The sequence below is a fragment of the Salarias fasciatus genome, chromosome 18 (assembly GCF_902148845.1).
Source record: "Salarias fasciatus chromosome 18, fSalaFa1.1, whole genome shotgun sequence".
Classification (NCBI taxonomy): Eukaryota; Metazoa; Chordata; class Actinopteri; order Blenniiformes; family Blenniidae; genus Salarias; species Salarias fasciatus.
Genome location: NC_043762.1, coordinates 29,758,489 through 29,776,606, shown reverse-complemented (window position 1 = coordinate 29,776,606; position 18,118 = coordinate 29,758,489). Strand labels below are relative to the sequence as shown.

General features: G+C 48.7%; 1 protein-coding gene across 1 annotated transcript in view; it reads right to left on the bottom strand.

The window, feature by feature from the left end:
* The window catches only part of efr3a (EFR3 homolog A (S. cerevisiae)), a 77,629-nt gene that overhangs the window by 20,847 nt on the left and 38,664 nt on the right, over nucleotides 1-18,118 (bottom strand). Inside the window, 3 exon segments of the mRNA XM_030114803.1 lie at nucleotides 211-351; nucleotides 12,128-12,277; nucleotides 14,090-14,211. Of these exon segments, the coding sequence (XP_029970663.1) occupies nucleotides 211-351; nucleotides 12,128-12,277; nucleotides 14,090-14,211 (413 nt within the window).

Here is an 18,118-nt window from a genome sequence, read left to right as displayed (position 1 = left end):
ACGGAGAGCTGCGTCCGTGCAGCAGCCACCCCTGATAAGAAAAGCTCGTTTAATTTCCCCAGCATGCTGGGAGTCTGCACAGAGGAGGAAGGGGTGTGTGTGTGTGTGTGTGTGTGTGTGTGTGTGTGTGTACGACTGGCTTATTCGCGGTCTTGTCCCCTCGCCTGGACCAGCACACCTGTGCCGGACGTGGTTCTGGCCGGTACTCACACCAGGACGGGCCGCACGGCGTTGTTCATGTTTCCGTACGCCGCTCGGCCCAGCAGCTCCCGGAAGCAGCTCTCGGCCAGCGCCGCCGGGTTCTCCTCGCCGTCCTGGCCGCCTCCCGACGGGGTGCTGGGGTGGGCCGCCCTGCCAGAAGACAGCCACGGTTGTAGGAATTAAACAAATCAACACTTCTTTAAAAGCTTTAACATGGCTGGACTGGATTTTCCTTGACTTGAAAAGAGAAGAGCCGTTATAAAAGCAGACAAACACGAGGTCACGTTATTACTAGGGATGGGACGAGATCTCGTGTCACGCCAATGTTGTTTTAGTGTATATGGTGTTCTTATTGTTGCTGGTGACTGATTGGAGCTGTGGCGGAGGTCTGCCTCTCTGAGGGACACTTCCTAGTGTTGTTATGTTTCCACATCCTCCTACATGCAACACATCAAACGAGCCAGTCAACCAACACTTTAAGAAGCACCTGAACAAGCTTCAAAAGCCCGTGAACTTCTCTTTCTTATCCACCAAAATGTGGCTGGACTCCAGATTTATGTCAACTTTACAGCCAGAGTGACGTTTTTGTCCAAACATGGCTGAAATAAAGCTTTGGGGAGTGATAACTTTGCAGGGACCTCTCTGCATCACTCTACATTCTGACGGGAGGAAAAGTAACCGGGTGTCATCTCTCCAACTCCAGGGATGTTTCACTGCAGGATCTACAGCTTCAAGAAAAACAAACTGAAAGCCGGAGAATGGCTGAGATGATCCTGATTTCCTGCAGAGCACAGTGAGACGCAAGAAGAGGAGGGAAAGATCCAGAAGATGGAGAAGACGACAAGCTGCGGCAGAGAGCGGGGCGGGCAGTCGACGGAACGGAATCAGGATGTTGATGGCGAGGGCGTCACGCCGACGCCGAATCAAGCGCATTGTGAATCAGAGGAGCCTCGCTGCTCCCAGCTATCACTCTAACGACGATTCACACACCCGATACGCCCGACATCTCATCACACAGCTTCAGGAAGAGGAACGCAGCCCAGCAGCCTCTAAGAGCCTCCATCAGTGTGGTTCTGACTGGAGTCCTTACAGGAAACACGCTTTTCCACCTTTCATATGTCCTGTTTCACTTAGAGGTTTGGATCAGCTTTGATCATTCCAACCATTTTTCTTTATGTTATTTTTTTTAGAGGTAATGTGCAAACACGTTTCTTTCCCTGCATGTAATATAAGCATCGGTCATTTTAATGCTAGAAATCATCCACTGTGTTTCTTTGACAAACTGCAACTGGATTTATTTTGAGTTTATGGGTGTGGAATGATGAAAAGACGAACGTGAAACATGCGAGTGCAGCTGGTCTGAGCCCCTTTTTCAACAGTAACTCTGGATTATTTTGACTGTTCAAGATGTGGGAGGCGTGGATGAGAGAGACATGCACGCTGCATCCTGTCAAAGGTGACAGGATGTGAGTTAAAGGTTTTACAGATTCACCTCTAGGTGAACTTTTATTCTCAAACTGAAAAATAATTCAAGAAAAAAAAAAACAGGTGCAAGTTATTGCACGTCTCCAAAAGGTCACATACTTCTTTAAATTGATATGAATTACTTGAGAGAACTTCAGTGCTTCTGAACACTGTTCTTAACTCCAAATACACAAGAGTGAGGATTTATTATGAAGACGGTGTAAAAGGTCTGCTGCAAAAAAAAAAAAAAAAAAAAAGTAGAAAGGGCTGAAAGTTGCATTGATGATCACCTAGAGTTGCCAACCGTTCCTTGGGAAAAAAAACGCAATCGTTACGCATTTGGACGTAAAAGTGTGCGTTCCGTATGGAGCTGAAAAGGAACGCACTTTGTTCCGCATTTTTGTGAGAGTCAAAACGTGAGCAATGGAACATGCGCTTTTTAATGAAAACTTACAGTAAACTGTTCACCGGCTCTCTGACGTTCTGTGACCAATGAGCTGACAAACATAGCTCGACAACACAGAATCACTATTATCTCATTGGTCAAAAAAAGACTGTTCCTCGTAGGCTACAGCAGCTCATTGGCCAATAGTCAGTTCGTCACAGAGCGCATGGGAAGAAGTAAATCAAAACATTAAAGGGGCTGTATCATGCAAAATTCACTTTTTGTATGTTTTAACCTTGTTATATAGTTATGTACTCACCAAAAACACCCCAAAGCATTTATTTCCTTTGTGCCTGCGTGTTTAAGCTTTCCCAGTGTTTGTGCTGCTCAGAGAGGCAGCCCCTCCCACACCGTGAAAACGCTCTGTTTCCCACGTTCACGTCACACGGTGAAGACGGCTCCCCTGAGCCCCCCTCCTGCAGGCCCTCGGCAATCAGTGTTGCTGCTTTTTGTAACTCCGATTTCGAGGATAAACTTTGACCATCGTCTGAAAGCAACAGTCAAGCAAGAGCAAGAGTCTGAAGGGTCTGAAGGGTCTGGAGGGTCTGGAGGGTCTGGAGGGTCTGGAGGGTCTGAAGAGTCTGAAGAGTCTGAAGGGTCTGAAGGGTCTGAAGGGTCTGGAGGGTCTGGAGGGTCTGGAGGGTCTGGAGGGTCTGGAGGGTCTGAAGGGTCTGGAGGGTCTGGAGGGTCTGGAGGGTCTGAAGAGTCTGAAGAGTCTGAAGAGTCTGAAGGGTCTGAAGGGTCTGGAGGGTCTGGAGGGTCTGGAGGGTCTGGAGGGTCTGGAGGGTCTGAAGGGTCTGAAGGGTCTGGAGGGTCTGAAGGGTCTGGAGGGTCTGAAGAGTCTGAAGAGTCTGAAGGGTCTGAAGGGTCTGAAGGGTCTGGAGGGTCTGGAGGGTCTGGAGGGTCTGGAGGGTCTGGAGGGTCTGGAGGGTCTGAAGAGTCTGAAGAGTCTGAAGGGTCTGAAGGGTCTGAAGGGTCTGGAGGGTCTGGAGGGTCTGGAGGGTCTGGAGGGTCTGAAGGGTCTGAAGGGTCTGAAGGGTCTGGAGGGTCTGAAGGGTCTGGAGGGTCTGAAGAGTCTGAAGAGTCTGAAGGGTCTGAAGGGTCTGGAGGGTCTGGAGGGTCTGGAGGGTCTGGAGGGTCTGGAGGGTCTGGAGAGTCTGGAGGGTCTGGAGGGTCTGGAGGGTCTGGAGGGTCTGAAGGGTCTGAAGAGTCTGAAGAGTCTGAAGGGTCTGAAGGGTCTGGAGGGTCTGGAGGGTCTGGAGGGTCTGGAGGGTCTGGAGGGTCTGAAGAGTCTGAAGGGTCTGAAGGGTCTGAAGGGTCTGGAGGGTCTGGAGGGTCTGGAGGGTCTGGAGGGTCTGGAGGGTCTGAAGAGTCTGAAGAGTCTGAAGAGTCTGAAGAGTCTGAAGGGTCTGGAGGGTCTGGAGGGTCTGAAGGGTCTGAAGAGTCTGAAGAGTCTGGAGGGTCTGGAGGGTCTGGAGGGTCTGAAGGGTCTGAAGGGTCTGGAGGGTCTGGAGGGTCTGGAGGGTCTGGAGGGTCTGGAGGGTCTGAAGGGTCTGGAGGGTCTGGAGGGTCTGGAGGGTCTGGAGGGTCTGGAGGGTCTGAAGGGTCTGAAGGGTCTGAAGGGTCTGAAGGGTCTGGAGGGTCTGGAGGGTCTGGAGGGTCTGGAGGGTCTGAAGGGTCTGGAGGGTCTGGAGGGTCTGGAGGGTCTGGAGGGTCTGGAGGGTCTGAAGGGTCTGGAGGGTCTGGAGGGTCTGGAGGGTCTGAAGGGTCTGAAGGGTCTGGAGGGTCTGGAGGGTCTGGAGGGTCTGGAGGGTCTGGAGGGTCTGAAGGGTCTGAAGGGTCTGGAGGGTCTGAAGGGTCTGAAGGGTCTGGAGGGTCTGGAGGGTCTGGAGGGTCTGGAGGGTCTGGAGGGTCTGAAGGGTCTGAAGGGTCTGAAGGGTCTGAAGGGTCTGGAGGGTCTGGAGGGTCTGAAGGGTCTGCGCTTGGTGAGTTTCTCACAGGAAAAGACGTTTTTGCTGGTAGAGAAGCTAGAGCTACAGAGCTAAAGCTAGCTAGTGTATTTGTTTTGAAGCTCTGATTGGTTGAAGTAGCTGTCAGTCAAAGTCCACAGGGGGAGAGGCGGGATTTCAGTGAAACAGAGCATTTTCTCTTCCGGGTTTCAGAATTAGCCCCAGAAAATCTTTTATTTCACACAAAACTACTTTTCCTCAGCGCCAAAAATAAACTATTACCATGTTAATGCCATTTCTAGGGTTTGGACGAGCTGAAAAAGCAGGATACAGCCCCTTTAAAGCAGCAGCGTGGCTTCCAGAGACATGTCAGTTTGTGCCGTTTCCATATCAGGTATATCATGTTTAGTTCATTGATGTGTGTCTGCTGCTGCAGACTGCGGAGTGTTTTCAGTTTAGAAACGGAACCTTGTTGGTTTTTTTGTTCAGAAGTTTTTTCAGTTTTGATTTTGCACTTTTTTAGTTGAAAATAAAAAAAAGAACATGTTAAAATCCAGAAGAAACAGCAGCTGCTTGATGTTATTTTGCACATTTAGCAATAAATATAGAATAGAATAGAATAGAAGACTTTATTAATCTCACAGTGGAGAAATGTACAGGTGTATAGAGGCTCATAGAACCCACAGCAGGGTGCAAAAGTAATGAATGGTGCAATAATTAACAAGTAACAGTGCAAATCATACTACGACTGATAATAGAAGCTAAAGACAAAGAAGATCTAACTGTATGTACAACCTGAATCTTAAAAATATAACAGAAAATATATAATATATACAATATATACAATACAATATGCAATATACGATGCAATATATAACTATACAGTATGATATATAATATGAACAATATGTTTTAGCAGAGTGAATGGATGCAGCAGAGTGAATGGATGATAAAGTGTCGCTGAATTTCTTTAGGGGGGGTGCAGGATATTATAAAGTCCAGGATTATTGCTCATATTCTACACAGTAGAACTGTCCAGCCTGACAGCGGTGGGGATGAGAGGCCTGTGGTAGCTCCTTCCTGCTCTGAGGGTCTCAGTCTCCTCTGAAGGAGCTGCTGAGCTGCTCTACCGTCCGGTGCAGTGGCTGAGAGCTGCTGTCCATGATGATGATGATACTGGAATGATAACTGTCTCACTGTAGGCCTCAAATACAAACTGATCAAGCTGATCATGAGTTATTACAGTCTTGCTACTGTAGGTGTAATGCAGTAGCCTAATGTGTTTTTATAGTCTGTAATAGGTATAACTGTGGCAAAATGCTGTTATATATGCGTTTTTCACCCCCCAAAAACCCAGTTTTTTTTTCAGCTGCCCGCGAGAGGTGTTCCTTATTTCAATCTCTGGGAGTTGGCAACCCTATGATCAGCAGACCTGATCACATCACCTGTGATGGTCGGTCACATGGCGTTAGATGAAAACTGAATGAAACAGATGTTTTATAAAAGCTGGTTTTCACAGACCTTCAGCCAGCTGAACAGATCTGGAACAAAATGAAGCATTAGAGATCAAACAAGTGGAAGATGTGTGTCTGTAAAACACATTCATCATTTCCAGATCACACAGCGAGCTCTGACACGGCGGCCTGAAGTTCGACTGGTCTGACGGAGGATGATCACATGATCACAGGATCCAGAGAGTCGGAGGCCAGGAGACCTTCACTTCACTCCTGTTTATTCCCAAAAAGGCCAGCCATCACACGTAAACAAGACGTAAGGCCTCGTTTGGTATAATTTCCTCTTACAAAGCAGTTAATGTCCAGCAGGTCTGAAGACCTGAAACTTCTGTCGTTCCTCAGCTGCCAGGATTCCACAGTCCGGCCGCCCATTATGAGCGATATTGATAAAATAAAGCGATCTCAGCACTAAGCCGGTCGCAGATGGACCGTAGGCCGCCGGGTCCCACAAGGAAAACAATGCAGTCACTGTCGTCCCACACAGGAGCTCCAGGGGAAATGAAACGCTCACTGCTCGCTAAGAAGCAGAGAAATGAAAAGCAAGCAGGAGAATGGCTGCTGGACCAGGAGGTGGGCTGTTCCATGGAGTAGAACTAACTTGGCAAAAAGCAAAGTTGTTTTTCTCATGACTAGTCATCGCTAGGAGTGTAACGGTGCACAAAAGCCACGGTCCGGTACATACCTCGGTGTCAGGGTCACGGTTCGGTACGTTTTTCGGTACAGCGGGGAAAAAGAAACAAAAGCTCACATGATATGTACCAGAACATCTTTCCCAAGCTCTCCCAGGAGACTGGCGGTTCCTCCAGCTCCACATCTCTCATTCCGCTTGGACCTTCTTCTTCGTTTGTTCAGGTTTGGAGCTGTTTGTTCTTCTTCTTCTGTGGTAATGGTGGTCGCTGGCAGCTTTTAGGCTCATTACCGCCACCTGAGGTTGGAATCAGGACTCGATTTTTTTCTTTTTTTTTTTTTTACTCACTCGTGTATTCGTGGTGTGATTGTGTGTACCGACCCGTGACCCCCGTACCGTGACGGCACGGGACGAATACAAATACCGTTACACTCCTCGTCATCGTAATGATAACCTGAACTCAGCTCGAATCCAACCCCGGATCACGCAGGTCTCAGGAAACCACCGAAAAGAAAAGTGCATGTACCTGCAAACAGACGTCTGCATCTGCAAAAACAGCTATTTGTACTGTTTAGACTTACAGGAGGAACAGAATTAAAAAATGGTAGAAATAAACGGATTGGTCACATCATGAGATCAGCGTCTCCACAGCGCTTCAGGGAGACGGACTGCAGGCCTGGAACCGGCTCAGCGGTCAGCTGCTCTTCCACCGCTGGGCTCTTTTTAACATTCACTCACTCTGACAAAAGAAGACTGAGAATAAAACTTCACTTCTCAACAAACACAGACGCTAACAGATGGAAGGAAGACTGATCAGCGCTATCCACTTTGTTTCTTCTATACATCACACTCTGAAGTGTCTTTGGTGCGTTTTTAACTGTTTAAAAGGATTTTTATTTACATCTAAGCGACTGAAGCGTGACGGGGTTTATTTTCTCTGAAGTGTGTAACCTTAAAGCGTGTCGACCAAAGTGAAGCTTGGGATTAAAAATGTTAAATGAAAATAAATAAATAAACACAGTGACGGTGTGATGGCAGAGATGAAGGGAAAAAAAGAGGGCGAGAGGTCAAATTAATTTTCAAGGTGGACGGCGTGAAACACAATGCAATGTGTGTGTTTGTGTGTGTTTGTGTGTGTACAGGCGGCACATAGGAGAAATCTCTCTTCATGCCGGCCACGTCCGCCTTCCCCAACAAGCAATTAAGGGAGTGGGACGCCGCCCACCAGCTTCACCGACTTCCCTCTGAACGCCGCGGCGCTCGACCACGAGGAAACTGCCCGAGTGACAACACGAAGCCGAGGCTGAGCGACCGGTGTTTCTCCTGCAGACCTCGACCGTCTTATCGATGTGGAATCGGGCTGGCGAATGGACGAACCCCATCTCTGATGGGAATCAGCTGCGCCAAGGCGGGAGGTCAGGAACCACAGCGGCGCCATCAGGACTCAGCCGTGGAGGAGGAGGCGGCGTCAGGCCAAACCGAGCAGCATGCTGAGGATAAAGCCATGCAGCAGCTGGACCCGTTTGGGTTTTTTTTTGCCAAACAACCTCTGATAACCAGTGGAGCTCTGCCGCCACGGCAGGACGTGCGGTCAGTAATCAGATTAGACTGAACAGAAGAGGTCTGTCCACCAGCCACGCCAAACCCAAGGAAATGGGATCAGGTGGAAAATGAAGCGACGCACACTCGCGGTACAGCACTGTGAGGATTTTCCCTGCCTAAGAGAAACTGAGAACATCACAAAAAGCTGAAAATCCCTCCTCTTCGATTGCTCTTTCAGAGGGAAGCGCTGATCGAAGAGGAGGAGACGCCCAGCTTCATCAGTGACAATAAATAACGCCGGGTGATTGCAGATGTGCGAACAAAGCGGCTCGACAATGTGCGTGATTACCGACGGCCGTCCCCATCGCCGCCGCGCCGCTCACCGAGATGACTGCAAGCTGCCGAGTTTCAACACAGCTTCAGCCCAACGACACGCTGCTCAATGAACTCAGGAAACATTTCTCTGAATCAGTCGTATGCTGGCTATCGATCAGCATACCGACAATCCAGAAGCCCCGAAGCGGTCATCAACCATGACCGAGGACTTCAGGAAGTGACGGCTCTGCGGTTCTACAGCTGCAGTGTGATAATCCGCAGGATGTCCGCTTTGTTTAATATCAAACGTCCTTCAGAGAGCTTTCCTCCGGCCACTGATCGCACTGGAGGAGCAGCTCATTAAATCACAAGAGGACCATTAGAAACAGCTGGAAAGCTGCCATTACCCAGGAAGTACTCCCAGAGGTGAGGAAGAAATGTATGCAGTGTAATTATGTGTGGATTAGGGTGAGGCCGCATTTCCATTTAAATGACGGCGGACTGGGAGACCAGGGAAATGAGACGCTGGGATTGGAAACAGACGCCACGCCAACGCAGGTTTCAGGCTGCACCGAGTCGTGGCGGAAATGTCTCTGCGACGAGATCAGATCCCGATCCTTGAGGTTCATACATCAGACCTGATGAGCCAGAATGCGTCTCTTCTCAGCAGATTTGAAGAAGACTCGTCGTTTTCTGAAACTTTTCACAACCTACCTGAAAAACTGGTTGTCAGAACATTTGTGTGGATATTTCATGTAGAGAAATCACCTCACCTACTGAACATTAGACACTGTCAAACAATACGGAAATGCTTCTCTAATTTTAGGACATTTCCAAAAGGTTGTGTGACTGATTCTCATCTGCAACAAACAAGATCAGCATCTGTCCTGAGGACCGAGGGAGAACGAAACGTCTCTCTATTTACCAGCAATTCAGCACTTTGAAGGAAACCAGGACCTCAGCAGGATGCAGCAGAGGGTGCAGCAGCTTCAGGTCGTTGACCAAATAGCTCAGTTTCTAATCTTTATGGAGTGGTCTGGCGATGAGAAGAACCTGAGCAGTCCTGAACCACGGGAACATGTTTCTCAGCCACCGTGGGGCGATGTTAAAGAAGCGGCAGCCGGCTGCGTCCGACACTGAAGCTCTGAAGACAAACATTCCTCTGATTAGCAGTTTGAGCAGTGCGCTGGCCGGAGGACATTTCAGGCAGCTATCAGCCCCGCTGCAGATCAAGCTGAGCCCAACGCATTCGCTTCAAATCAAAGAGACGCCTAACGGCGGCGCTGGCATCACTTCAAAGGTAAAATCTTTTTTTAATGTGTCTGTGAAAGTTGTTCTCAAGGTGAGTGCTGGATGTGAAAAGCTACAGGAAACACCAGACTCAGTCCAGCTGGTGCTCTCCTCCTGAAGGACACACCGCTTTCAGGCCTGTCCACGTTAGCCCACACGCTACAGAGTCACAGCTTCATTTCTGTACAGGCAGTCCTACGACCGCACATGTGCAGAAGGTCCACGATCCTGAGCTCCAGCTGATCTCCGTGTTAAAAAAGGTTAAATACAGCGAGATGTTTCCAACCTGCCAGGTTCCTCTGAACCGTCCAGGCAGAATCACTGCTTTGGAAAAACATCTAATAAAAATAAACGTAAACTTTAATCAGACCTTCTGGTGACAAATGTCCTCCAGCTGTTGCTCTCTGCATGTTTTTAACATACAGAACAAACAGACCGTGGCTTTGAGCAACGAGGCAGTAACCTTTACATCTCAGCTCGGGTCTCTGAGTCGTGTTGTAACTGCTTCGCTTAAGAAACGTGTTGAGATGAAATAATGTTTTATTAGAAATGCTTTGGAATCTCCCGGATTGGAGCGTCTTGCTCTCGTCAGTGCTGTCTCACATCTATCACATTTGCCATGGAGATGAGATTTTCTTCATTTTGAGAAGTCCTGTCATTGATCCTCAGGATCCTGACACGCCGATCTCCTGTTTCAAACAAACAAGCGTTTCTGCTGCAGCGCTGAGCTTTCAGCCCATTCAGACTGAAACGTGTCCTCCGTCTCCTCTGGGCGTCCAGACTCAAAACCTGCTGAAAAATCTGACTACTTTCACCAACCTAATGCTCCGATTCTCCCGAGGTGGATGGGAGCTGTTGCTTCTTGTTGGGAGGAAAAAAGGAAAAACAGGCAGGATGTGAGGAGAAAACTAACAAAGACAAGAAGAAGAAAAAACTGGTCCAAAAATAGCTTTTTGTTGACATGGAAACCACACAAATGAGATGAAGACGAGAAAAGAAGCTGCAGCGAGAGCGAGGGAGGAGGAGAGAGGTTTCTGCAGAAAGGTGATGATGAGGAGAGCAGGTAAGACGAGACGGCGAGGAAAAGAGACGGAGGAGACTCAGCCAGCACTAAAGAGAAGACACGGTGGTAAACAAAGGCTAAATAAAGACGGCGGGTTTGTGCCCGCCCCTTCGGGACTATCATATGCTTGTACTCTTCTTTTATCAGCCTGCTGGGTTTGTGTTACTCGCTCGAGAGGCTTGATCTCAGCAGATCTGATCGAGTCAGTCAGACGTCTGAGCCACCGAGCTAAAAGCCAGCTGGGAGGACGGAGATGAGGAGCGAAGATTTGTTAAGAAATAAAGGAAAACAACAGGTGGAGACGTGGAGGATGCAGCGATCTGCACCTCGGGAGGCGAGGAGGGAACAGAGGGAGCTCCTCAGCACCACCAGACCCCGGAATTCTGATCCACGTCCCATCCCTCTCTGTCTCTGATATGGAAATCATATGTGAAGTTTTCCTAAAAGACTGAGCAAAACCTAGCCGGACATTTCTATTACGTAGTTTGTAATGAGACGTGGGTTGATTTACCAGGGGATGTAGAGGAAAGGAATCCAACCGATTCAGAAAGATTACTTTGAAATGTAACTGAGACGGTGTGTGTGTGTGTGTCAGCCAGCAGGACCCAGATCCTCGCAGGGAGGTGAGGGAGCTCCGCAGCACACCAACAGGCTTCTGCCAGCCAGGGTGGGTTCGCCAGGAGCCTGAGGTCATGACCTCCGGCACTGATGGCCTCAGAGTGACCAGCCTGCATCCAGCTCGCCACTCGGAACTCAAACACCTGCTTTGTCTCTGTGTGCAGCAGAGCTGTGAGAGGGGAGCTAAGGCCACCTGAACTCCACCAACACCACCTCACCGTCATTCACCCTGCCTGACGGTGTTGTTTTCTCTAGCTTAGTGTTCTTACAACGCGCTCTATTCCAGAACGGGATGCGGAGATCTTCCACGGTGTGTGTGTGTGTGATGACACACTGCCGTACCCTGACACCAGCAGGCTTACGGCACTGGATGACAAACAGCCACCAACAGCATCCAGAGGCTTAAATTCATCCCCAGGATCCCAAAGGAGAGAAACCGCAGACGGATCTGATGCCTGGCAGTGAACGGGACAAGAGGTGGATTATCCCGCAGTGAGCACACACACCGTGCGCTCTGGGAAAAGGTGAAAACCCCTGAACGATCAGCCGGGTCTGATTGGATTGCTGCTGCGCCAAAGCTGTAAAGCCAACTTCTATAAAGGCTGATCCTGTTTTTCCTACCGAGAGACGAAGACCTCAGCGACCAGACTGCCAGTTCCAGGAGAATATGGACGCCAACGCCCGCTGATCACTATTTGTCAATATCTGCCTCCAGTGCGATCGGTGAAGGAAGGAATGTGAAAACAGGACAGTGCTGCAAAACCGAGTCGCCAAACTCATCAGGACGAAAAACCTTCTGCTCTTTGAAACAATCTGATTCCACACATCCAAAACTTTTTAATTAACAGCTGATCTCTGGAACACGGTCACTTCCCAGAAGGAAGAGGAAGTTTATCACTGCTGGAGAGGCCTTTTACTGTCACTGATCGCCAGGAGAGGGAAACAGTCTGTGAGTCACTGATCACTAAGGTCACCTTCCCACCAGAATAGTCCTGTCTTCTCAAACGTTTGCTTTTCCTTCAGTTCTAAACTTCAAACCTGACCTGTGTGTGTGTGTGTGTGTGTGTGTGTGTGTGTGTGTGTGTGCAGCGTCAGTACCTGTCGGTGTCGTCGCTGTCCTGCATGTTGAACAGCATGGAGGGGATCAGCTTGTCCATGTGCTGCGGCTCCCAGATGATGGCCTGCAGCTCGTCGTTCACCGTCTTCCTCACCACCCCCTGCAGGCCCTTGATCCCCGCCACACGGATCCTGGAACACAGCCGAGGGGACACGGTGAGGGACGGACAGGAGAGAGGCGGCGGGACGCAGAGTCCCCACGTGAAGGACGGAGCAGTGACTGATGAGTGGAGATCCAGATGGGTTGGAGCCTCAGGTCGCGTCCCTCGCCCCACAGAGCACAGACCTGGAACGCTTCACCCTTTTTCTTCTCAGCATTAATCAAGTTCACACGGCGCAGTTCGGCCCAAGACCAAATCAAACCCTTGAGTCACCGGCTGCCAGAAATATTCATGTCTTTTTTTTCTTTCTTTGACAAAAGCGTTGTTTTATTTGTACTTTCACTCAGAATGCAAATATCATGCATTGGAAAAAGCAGCATTCATTTAAAAGGAGGTCGGCCGTCTCCAAGTCCTCACAGCGTGAATAATTGCATCAATCAATCAGTCAAGTGGTCTGGAACATTTATTCTCAAGAACAAAAGCAATTAATGCTGCTGCCCGACGCGGCGCAGCGCCCACAATGCACTGCTTTCTGCTGGGCTCGGTTTAAACAGCAGCCGGTTTGAAGCCAGTCTGTGATTCAGTTTGAGACTGAAGGCTTTCTGTGTGGAGTTTGCATGTTCTTCCAGGTCAAATCCAAGCAGCCAGCTGCCTCCGAGAGAGGACTGTGATGTCTCGTAGTCTTCTGGCGGCCTGTGCATACAGGTCTTGGTTTGGGTGTGGACTCTCTCAGCGGCAGGAGAGCCCGGCGCCTCAGCCAATCACAGCCTGAGGAATTCTATTTGGAAGTCCTCTCCACTCAGCCACACACTGCAAAATCAAATGATGGCAGTCGCAGTGTTTGCAGCGTGACAAAGAGGGATGAAGCCAGTGCAGCTCCCCCCGGTGCACTTCCCTCCGCACGCACACGCACTCATGCACACACACGCACACACAAACACACACCAATAGAGAGACATTTTAATGCACAGATATGCTCACACCGACACCCTAAAAAACAGAAACACAGGTCTGAGCTTCTCCTCTGACACTTGTGGCCAATCCCTGCAGGAACAGTGGAGGTAAATTCATGTCACACATAATGAAATACCAAACACACGACTGCGCTGCAACAGAGAGAGGACAATGTACAAGCTGTGAGCGGCCACAGCGGCGCCGGCGCCGACACCAGGATGTTTTTACCTTCACGACTACACAGCTGGCAGGTCCAGAGATGAAGAACACACACAGACAATAAGAAGAGTACGCCGCCGTGGTCGTCTCTTCACTGCTGATTTTAAAATGAAACACATGGAAGGTAAACAGTCGTACCTGGGAGGGAGATGTTTATTTTTTGTAATAAAGAAAGGCGCTTTAGTTGACCAAAGCTTGCTGACCCAGATCTGTTTGATGGTTTAATTAATGTCATGTCAGGAAACGTAAAGGCTTACGCATATTCTGTCCTTTCTCTAACGGCTCCCGATCGCTCTCAGACGATCACCTTCAGCTCTGTTTTACTGTTGTTTTGTGTTGTAACTTGTAACTTCACAAGTTACTTCTTATACATGTCTTATATTATATAAATATGTAGGTTTTCCACTATATGAAACTCATGAAAACACTTCAATCACAGGCTAACAAATGAAACTCCTGGTTTCTACAGGCTGGATTTAGATAGGAACAATAAATAAGAAATAAACAATAAAAGCAAGTATTTACTAAGCTGTGCGTTTTTCAGTAGAAGCATGTTGCTAAAAACAACAGGAGGAAACAAACTGAACCCTGCAGAACTCAATAATGTCCAGCAGGACGCAGCGACCCTGAAGCACCCGGGGTTCAGGAGAGCCTGGGGCTCGATACGGACCTGGTTCTGGTTTCAGGTTCTTCATGGGTGGAGTGGCACATGGCGCTGAACTGGGACACGAAGAAGTCGTAGCGGCGATGGTAGGACGGCGTGTCCTCCTCAATGTTGGCAAACTTCACGAACTGGAAACACAGCGCAAAGAAGTGGAGACGGTTACCAAAGCTCTGCTTCTGAAGCAGGGCCGCTACAACTTCACATGTTTATGGAGATAATTTTGTTTCAAAAAAGAGAGTTGAGACCAAAAAACAAAGTTGCAATCAAAAAATAAAAGTTCAATCAAATAGAACAGATCTGAGAGCAAAATGATTTAAGGGGCAAAACCACCAAAAATGTTTTGAGATCAAAACAGAAAAAAGTTTTGTTTGCAAATCCAAAAGTTTAGCTTGTGAATCTGACTGAACTCAGTGGGCGGGGCCAGCACTGGAGGAAGAGAGAAGAGCTCCTATTGGTTGCTTTGACCTCGCTGTGCTGCCGCTGGCTGCTTCTGCACTCGGTAAAGGCCAGGACACACTACAGGATGTTTTCAGTCTTCCCCGATTCAGAGACACACTGAAGACAACGGAGGACAGATCGCAGCAGATCTTCCTCTCCTGGTCTTCTAGTGTGTGGAGTCCTGTGGAGCAGACCAGAAGATTCTTCATCAGAGAATCGGATCCTCACTCTTCCAAATCTCTCGGAGTCAAATGTGACTTTGAGCGGCTTCCCTTCAGTCCTGAGTTTAGTTTCATCTCCACTATTAAAAATAAGCGAAGAGCTCATTCGCTCCGGTCATTCATTCATATCGGCTTCGTTCTTTCAGAGCTCCCCCCCCGTGGCGGAGGAGATGCAGATGAATGAATCAGATCGGGGTTTGGGTCTGAATGAAGGAAAGCTCATCCAGGAGCGAATCGGTTACTGAGGATTCACCGCTCACTGCTGGGTGTAGGAGCTCTGGCTTCTCTGTTTCACTGTCATACAGTGAATATAACAGACATAAGTTCATGTCTCCAGCGCTGACAGCTGAGAGGGGATTTTTTTTCCAACACCTCGGTGAGACGGAGCTGTTCAGCCAATCAGGGAGCTTTATTCTGAGGCTGTGGACAGGTCGGCTCGGAGCTGGTCGTCTAGCGGGGCACCACACACCACAGGATCCGCGATCGGAAATATTTAACATGTTCATTATCTACGATCTCGGCTTCTGATGCCTCCCGAGCAGCTCCGACTGGAAAAAACCTCTCTGAACACACCGAACACCACAGGAAGACCAGACCTGAACTCATTCACATAATCCCGACAATCAGACCTTTGCCGGCTTAACCGGGGCAAAAAACCGGGCCCCGTTAATAACGGGCAATTATCCTGTAGTGTGTACTGGCCTTTACCGAGTGCAGAAGCAGCCAGCAGCAGCACAGAGACAGGTGATCATTTTGATCTTTTTCCCATTTTGATCTAAAAAAAATTTGGTGGTTTTGCCCCTTAAGTTATTTTGTTCTCAGATCTATTCTATTTGATTGAACTTTTATTTTTTGATTGCAACTTTGTTTTTTGGTCTCAACTCTCTTTTTTGTTTGCAAAACCTTTACTGATTGATTGAATAAGGAAACAAAATTATCTCCATACATGCTCTGCTTGTTGTGGTAAAGTGGAAATGTCTGTATTCCCACAAAACCAAACAATTCCCACTAAAGTGACTCCAAAGCGTTATTATACTGACAATCCGGGGATATCTTTTTGAAGAGATGAGTGTTTAGATAATTCTGCGCTGCTGTAATCCTGTGTTACACTGAAACCAAAGACACTCAGCCTGAACCTGGCAGAAAGCATCTGGAAGAGCCTGATAACTGGAATACTTGTGACGACGCTCCAGCCTGCTATTTACTGCCCCCGGCGAGCAACAGTCGTCCTCCAGAGCCCCCCCCCCCCCGGTTCCCTCCACTCTATCACTGCCCACTGCGACAAACGGCCTGGGCGCTGTACGGCGCCCTGACAAAAGCCCACCACTCCACCTGATGACTTCCTCCCATTTTCTACCTGACCTGTCCTGCGGGTAATGGCTCTGATGGAGGTGGGGGGGGGCTGGCGAGCGAGCGACTCCCACCTCGGCGCCTGACTGGAGTGTATTAGTGATCCACAGCAGAAAGGCAGGGGAATCCACTGAGGGAGCTTTCCCGCAGTATCCATCATCATGGCTCTTATTTTCAGATGACGCTGCGAGGCAGACGTCCCGACTTCATTTGAAGAGAGAGAGAGGGGGGGGGTTTAGCGGTTAGCAGTGTTCCTATAGGTGTGAACAGAAGTGTGGCCTTGTCAACACACTGCCAGCCAAATAAAGGCGGCTTTTCCCTCACACCATCATCATTTTCTGTATTTTTTTAAACAGGAGAAAAAAATGCACCTGAGGTAAAGTGTGAACACACCGGTGAAATTCCATCTCATTTTAATTGAAGAGACGCGGCCCCTTTCGCGTGGAGAGGATAAGTGGTGGGAGTGAAGTGGGGATAATTGTGGCTGGAGTCTCCGGTTCATCATGTAAATACGGCTAATAAAAAGCGGCGGCGGACCTGGTGGCTCGCCCTGCGCCGGCTGGCAGCGGGGTTATGATGGTTAACAATGAACGTATGAGAGGGAGGATGTGTTTGGCTTGCCCTCGGCGCTGTTTAAATAGATCGCTTCAGAAAGAGGACGGGCCATTAAAAAGTGGAGCGGTTTCAGCCATCGGCTCGCTCACCTCACTGCTTTTACACAGCGCAGAGTTCTGGATAAATCCAGCAGGTGCTGGATTACACTGGAGACAGTTACAGCACTTTAACGTGTGAGAGGAATGGAAAACGAAACCACAGATGGAGCATGCGATCCCCTGGAAGGTGGAGGACGTTCCAAATTACTTCTATCAGGAAAAAAAAGCCTAAAACTGGCTTTTCTATAGTTGTACTTCTCGGCTGTTTTAATGCACGTACATTAATGTGAAAAATGCCTTTAAAAACCCAGAATTTACCTTCCTTCTACCTGAAGTTAAAACCATCAGATTCACTGGAGAAAGTTCTCCTGCAGTATAGCCATAGAGAAAAGGAGATGCAGCCAGACGCAGACAGTGGTCTGTCGGCCATGACGGTGCTCCGCTTATATGCAGCATCTCACCAGACGTAAACAGAGACGAGACGCAAATATCCAAAACCCTGGCAATGGCAGGAAGATGTGTGTGTGTCTGCAGACGTAGAGTCATAACAGCTGGCTCCCGCGTCCCGACCCGGCTACCGGCGAGGAAGACGCGCCCGTTAAACACTGGACTGGGAGCCCGTTAAACACTGGACTGGGAGCCCCCCCCCGTGCTGAGTGATGGTGAAGAAAACCGACCGCTCCGCACACACACGGCAAACACAACGTTTCTCCTCTGATCCCCGCATGGCTCGTCAAGCTGCACTTTTTAAAACCGTCTGACAAACGGCAAACAACATTAAAGCACAGAAAAACCCCGAACCTCACACTCTGCTGACGTTTTTACTCTTTCATGAATATTTTATACATCTAAATATGTAAATCCGATGCAAGATGTGTGAAGTAACAGTTATTTACAAAAAATACTGTTTATCTTTTTGTTTCCTTTATGAAACTGCCTGATATTTCACTTTTTATTAAAATTGGGAAAATTCGTCGAGGGTTTAAAATCTGAAACATAGACTGAAAAAAAAAAAAGGCGTAATGAAAAAAAGATCAATGAAAGGGCGTCTGTTCACAAAACAAACGTACTCTTCCTTGTTCATCTGTGAGCTCGGTGCCGCATGATGAAGGCCACAGAGCCCTCGTTCAACACATCACACAGGAAGACATATCACACACTCACCTCATCACAGATCTGCAGATCTGAAGACCACAAATACAGGTTTTCACCCTCCAGATAGCAGCTGTCTACAAGAAACATGTGGCTCCACCGCTATAAATACCCCACATATGAACCCCCTTTGTGTGTGTGTGTGTGTGTGTGTGTGTGTGTGTGTGTGTGTGTGTGTGTGTGTGTGTGTGTGTGTGTACTGATGAGTGTCTGTTCTTCGG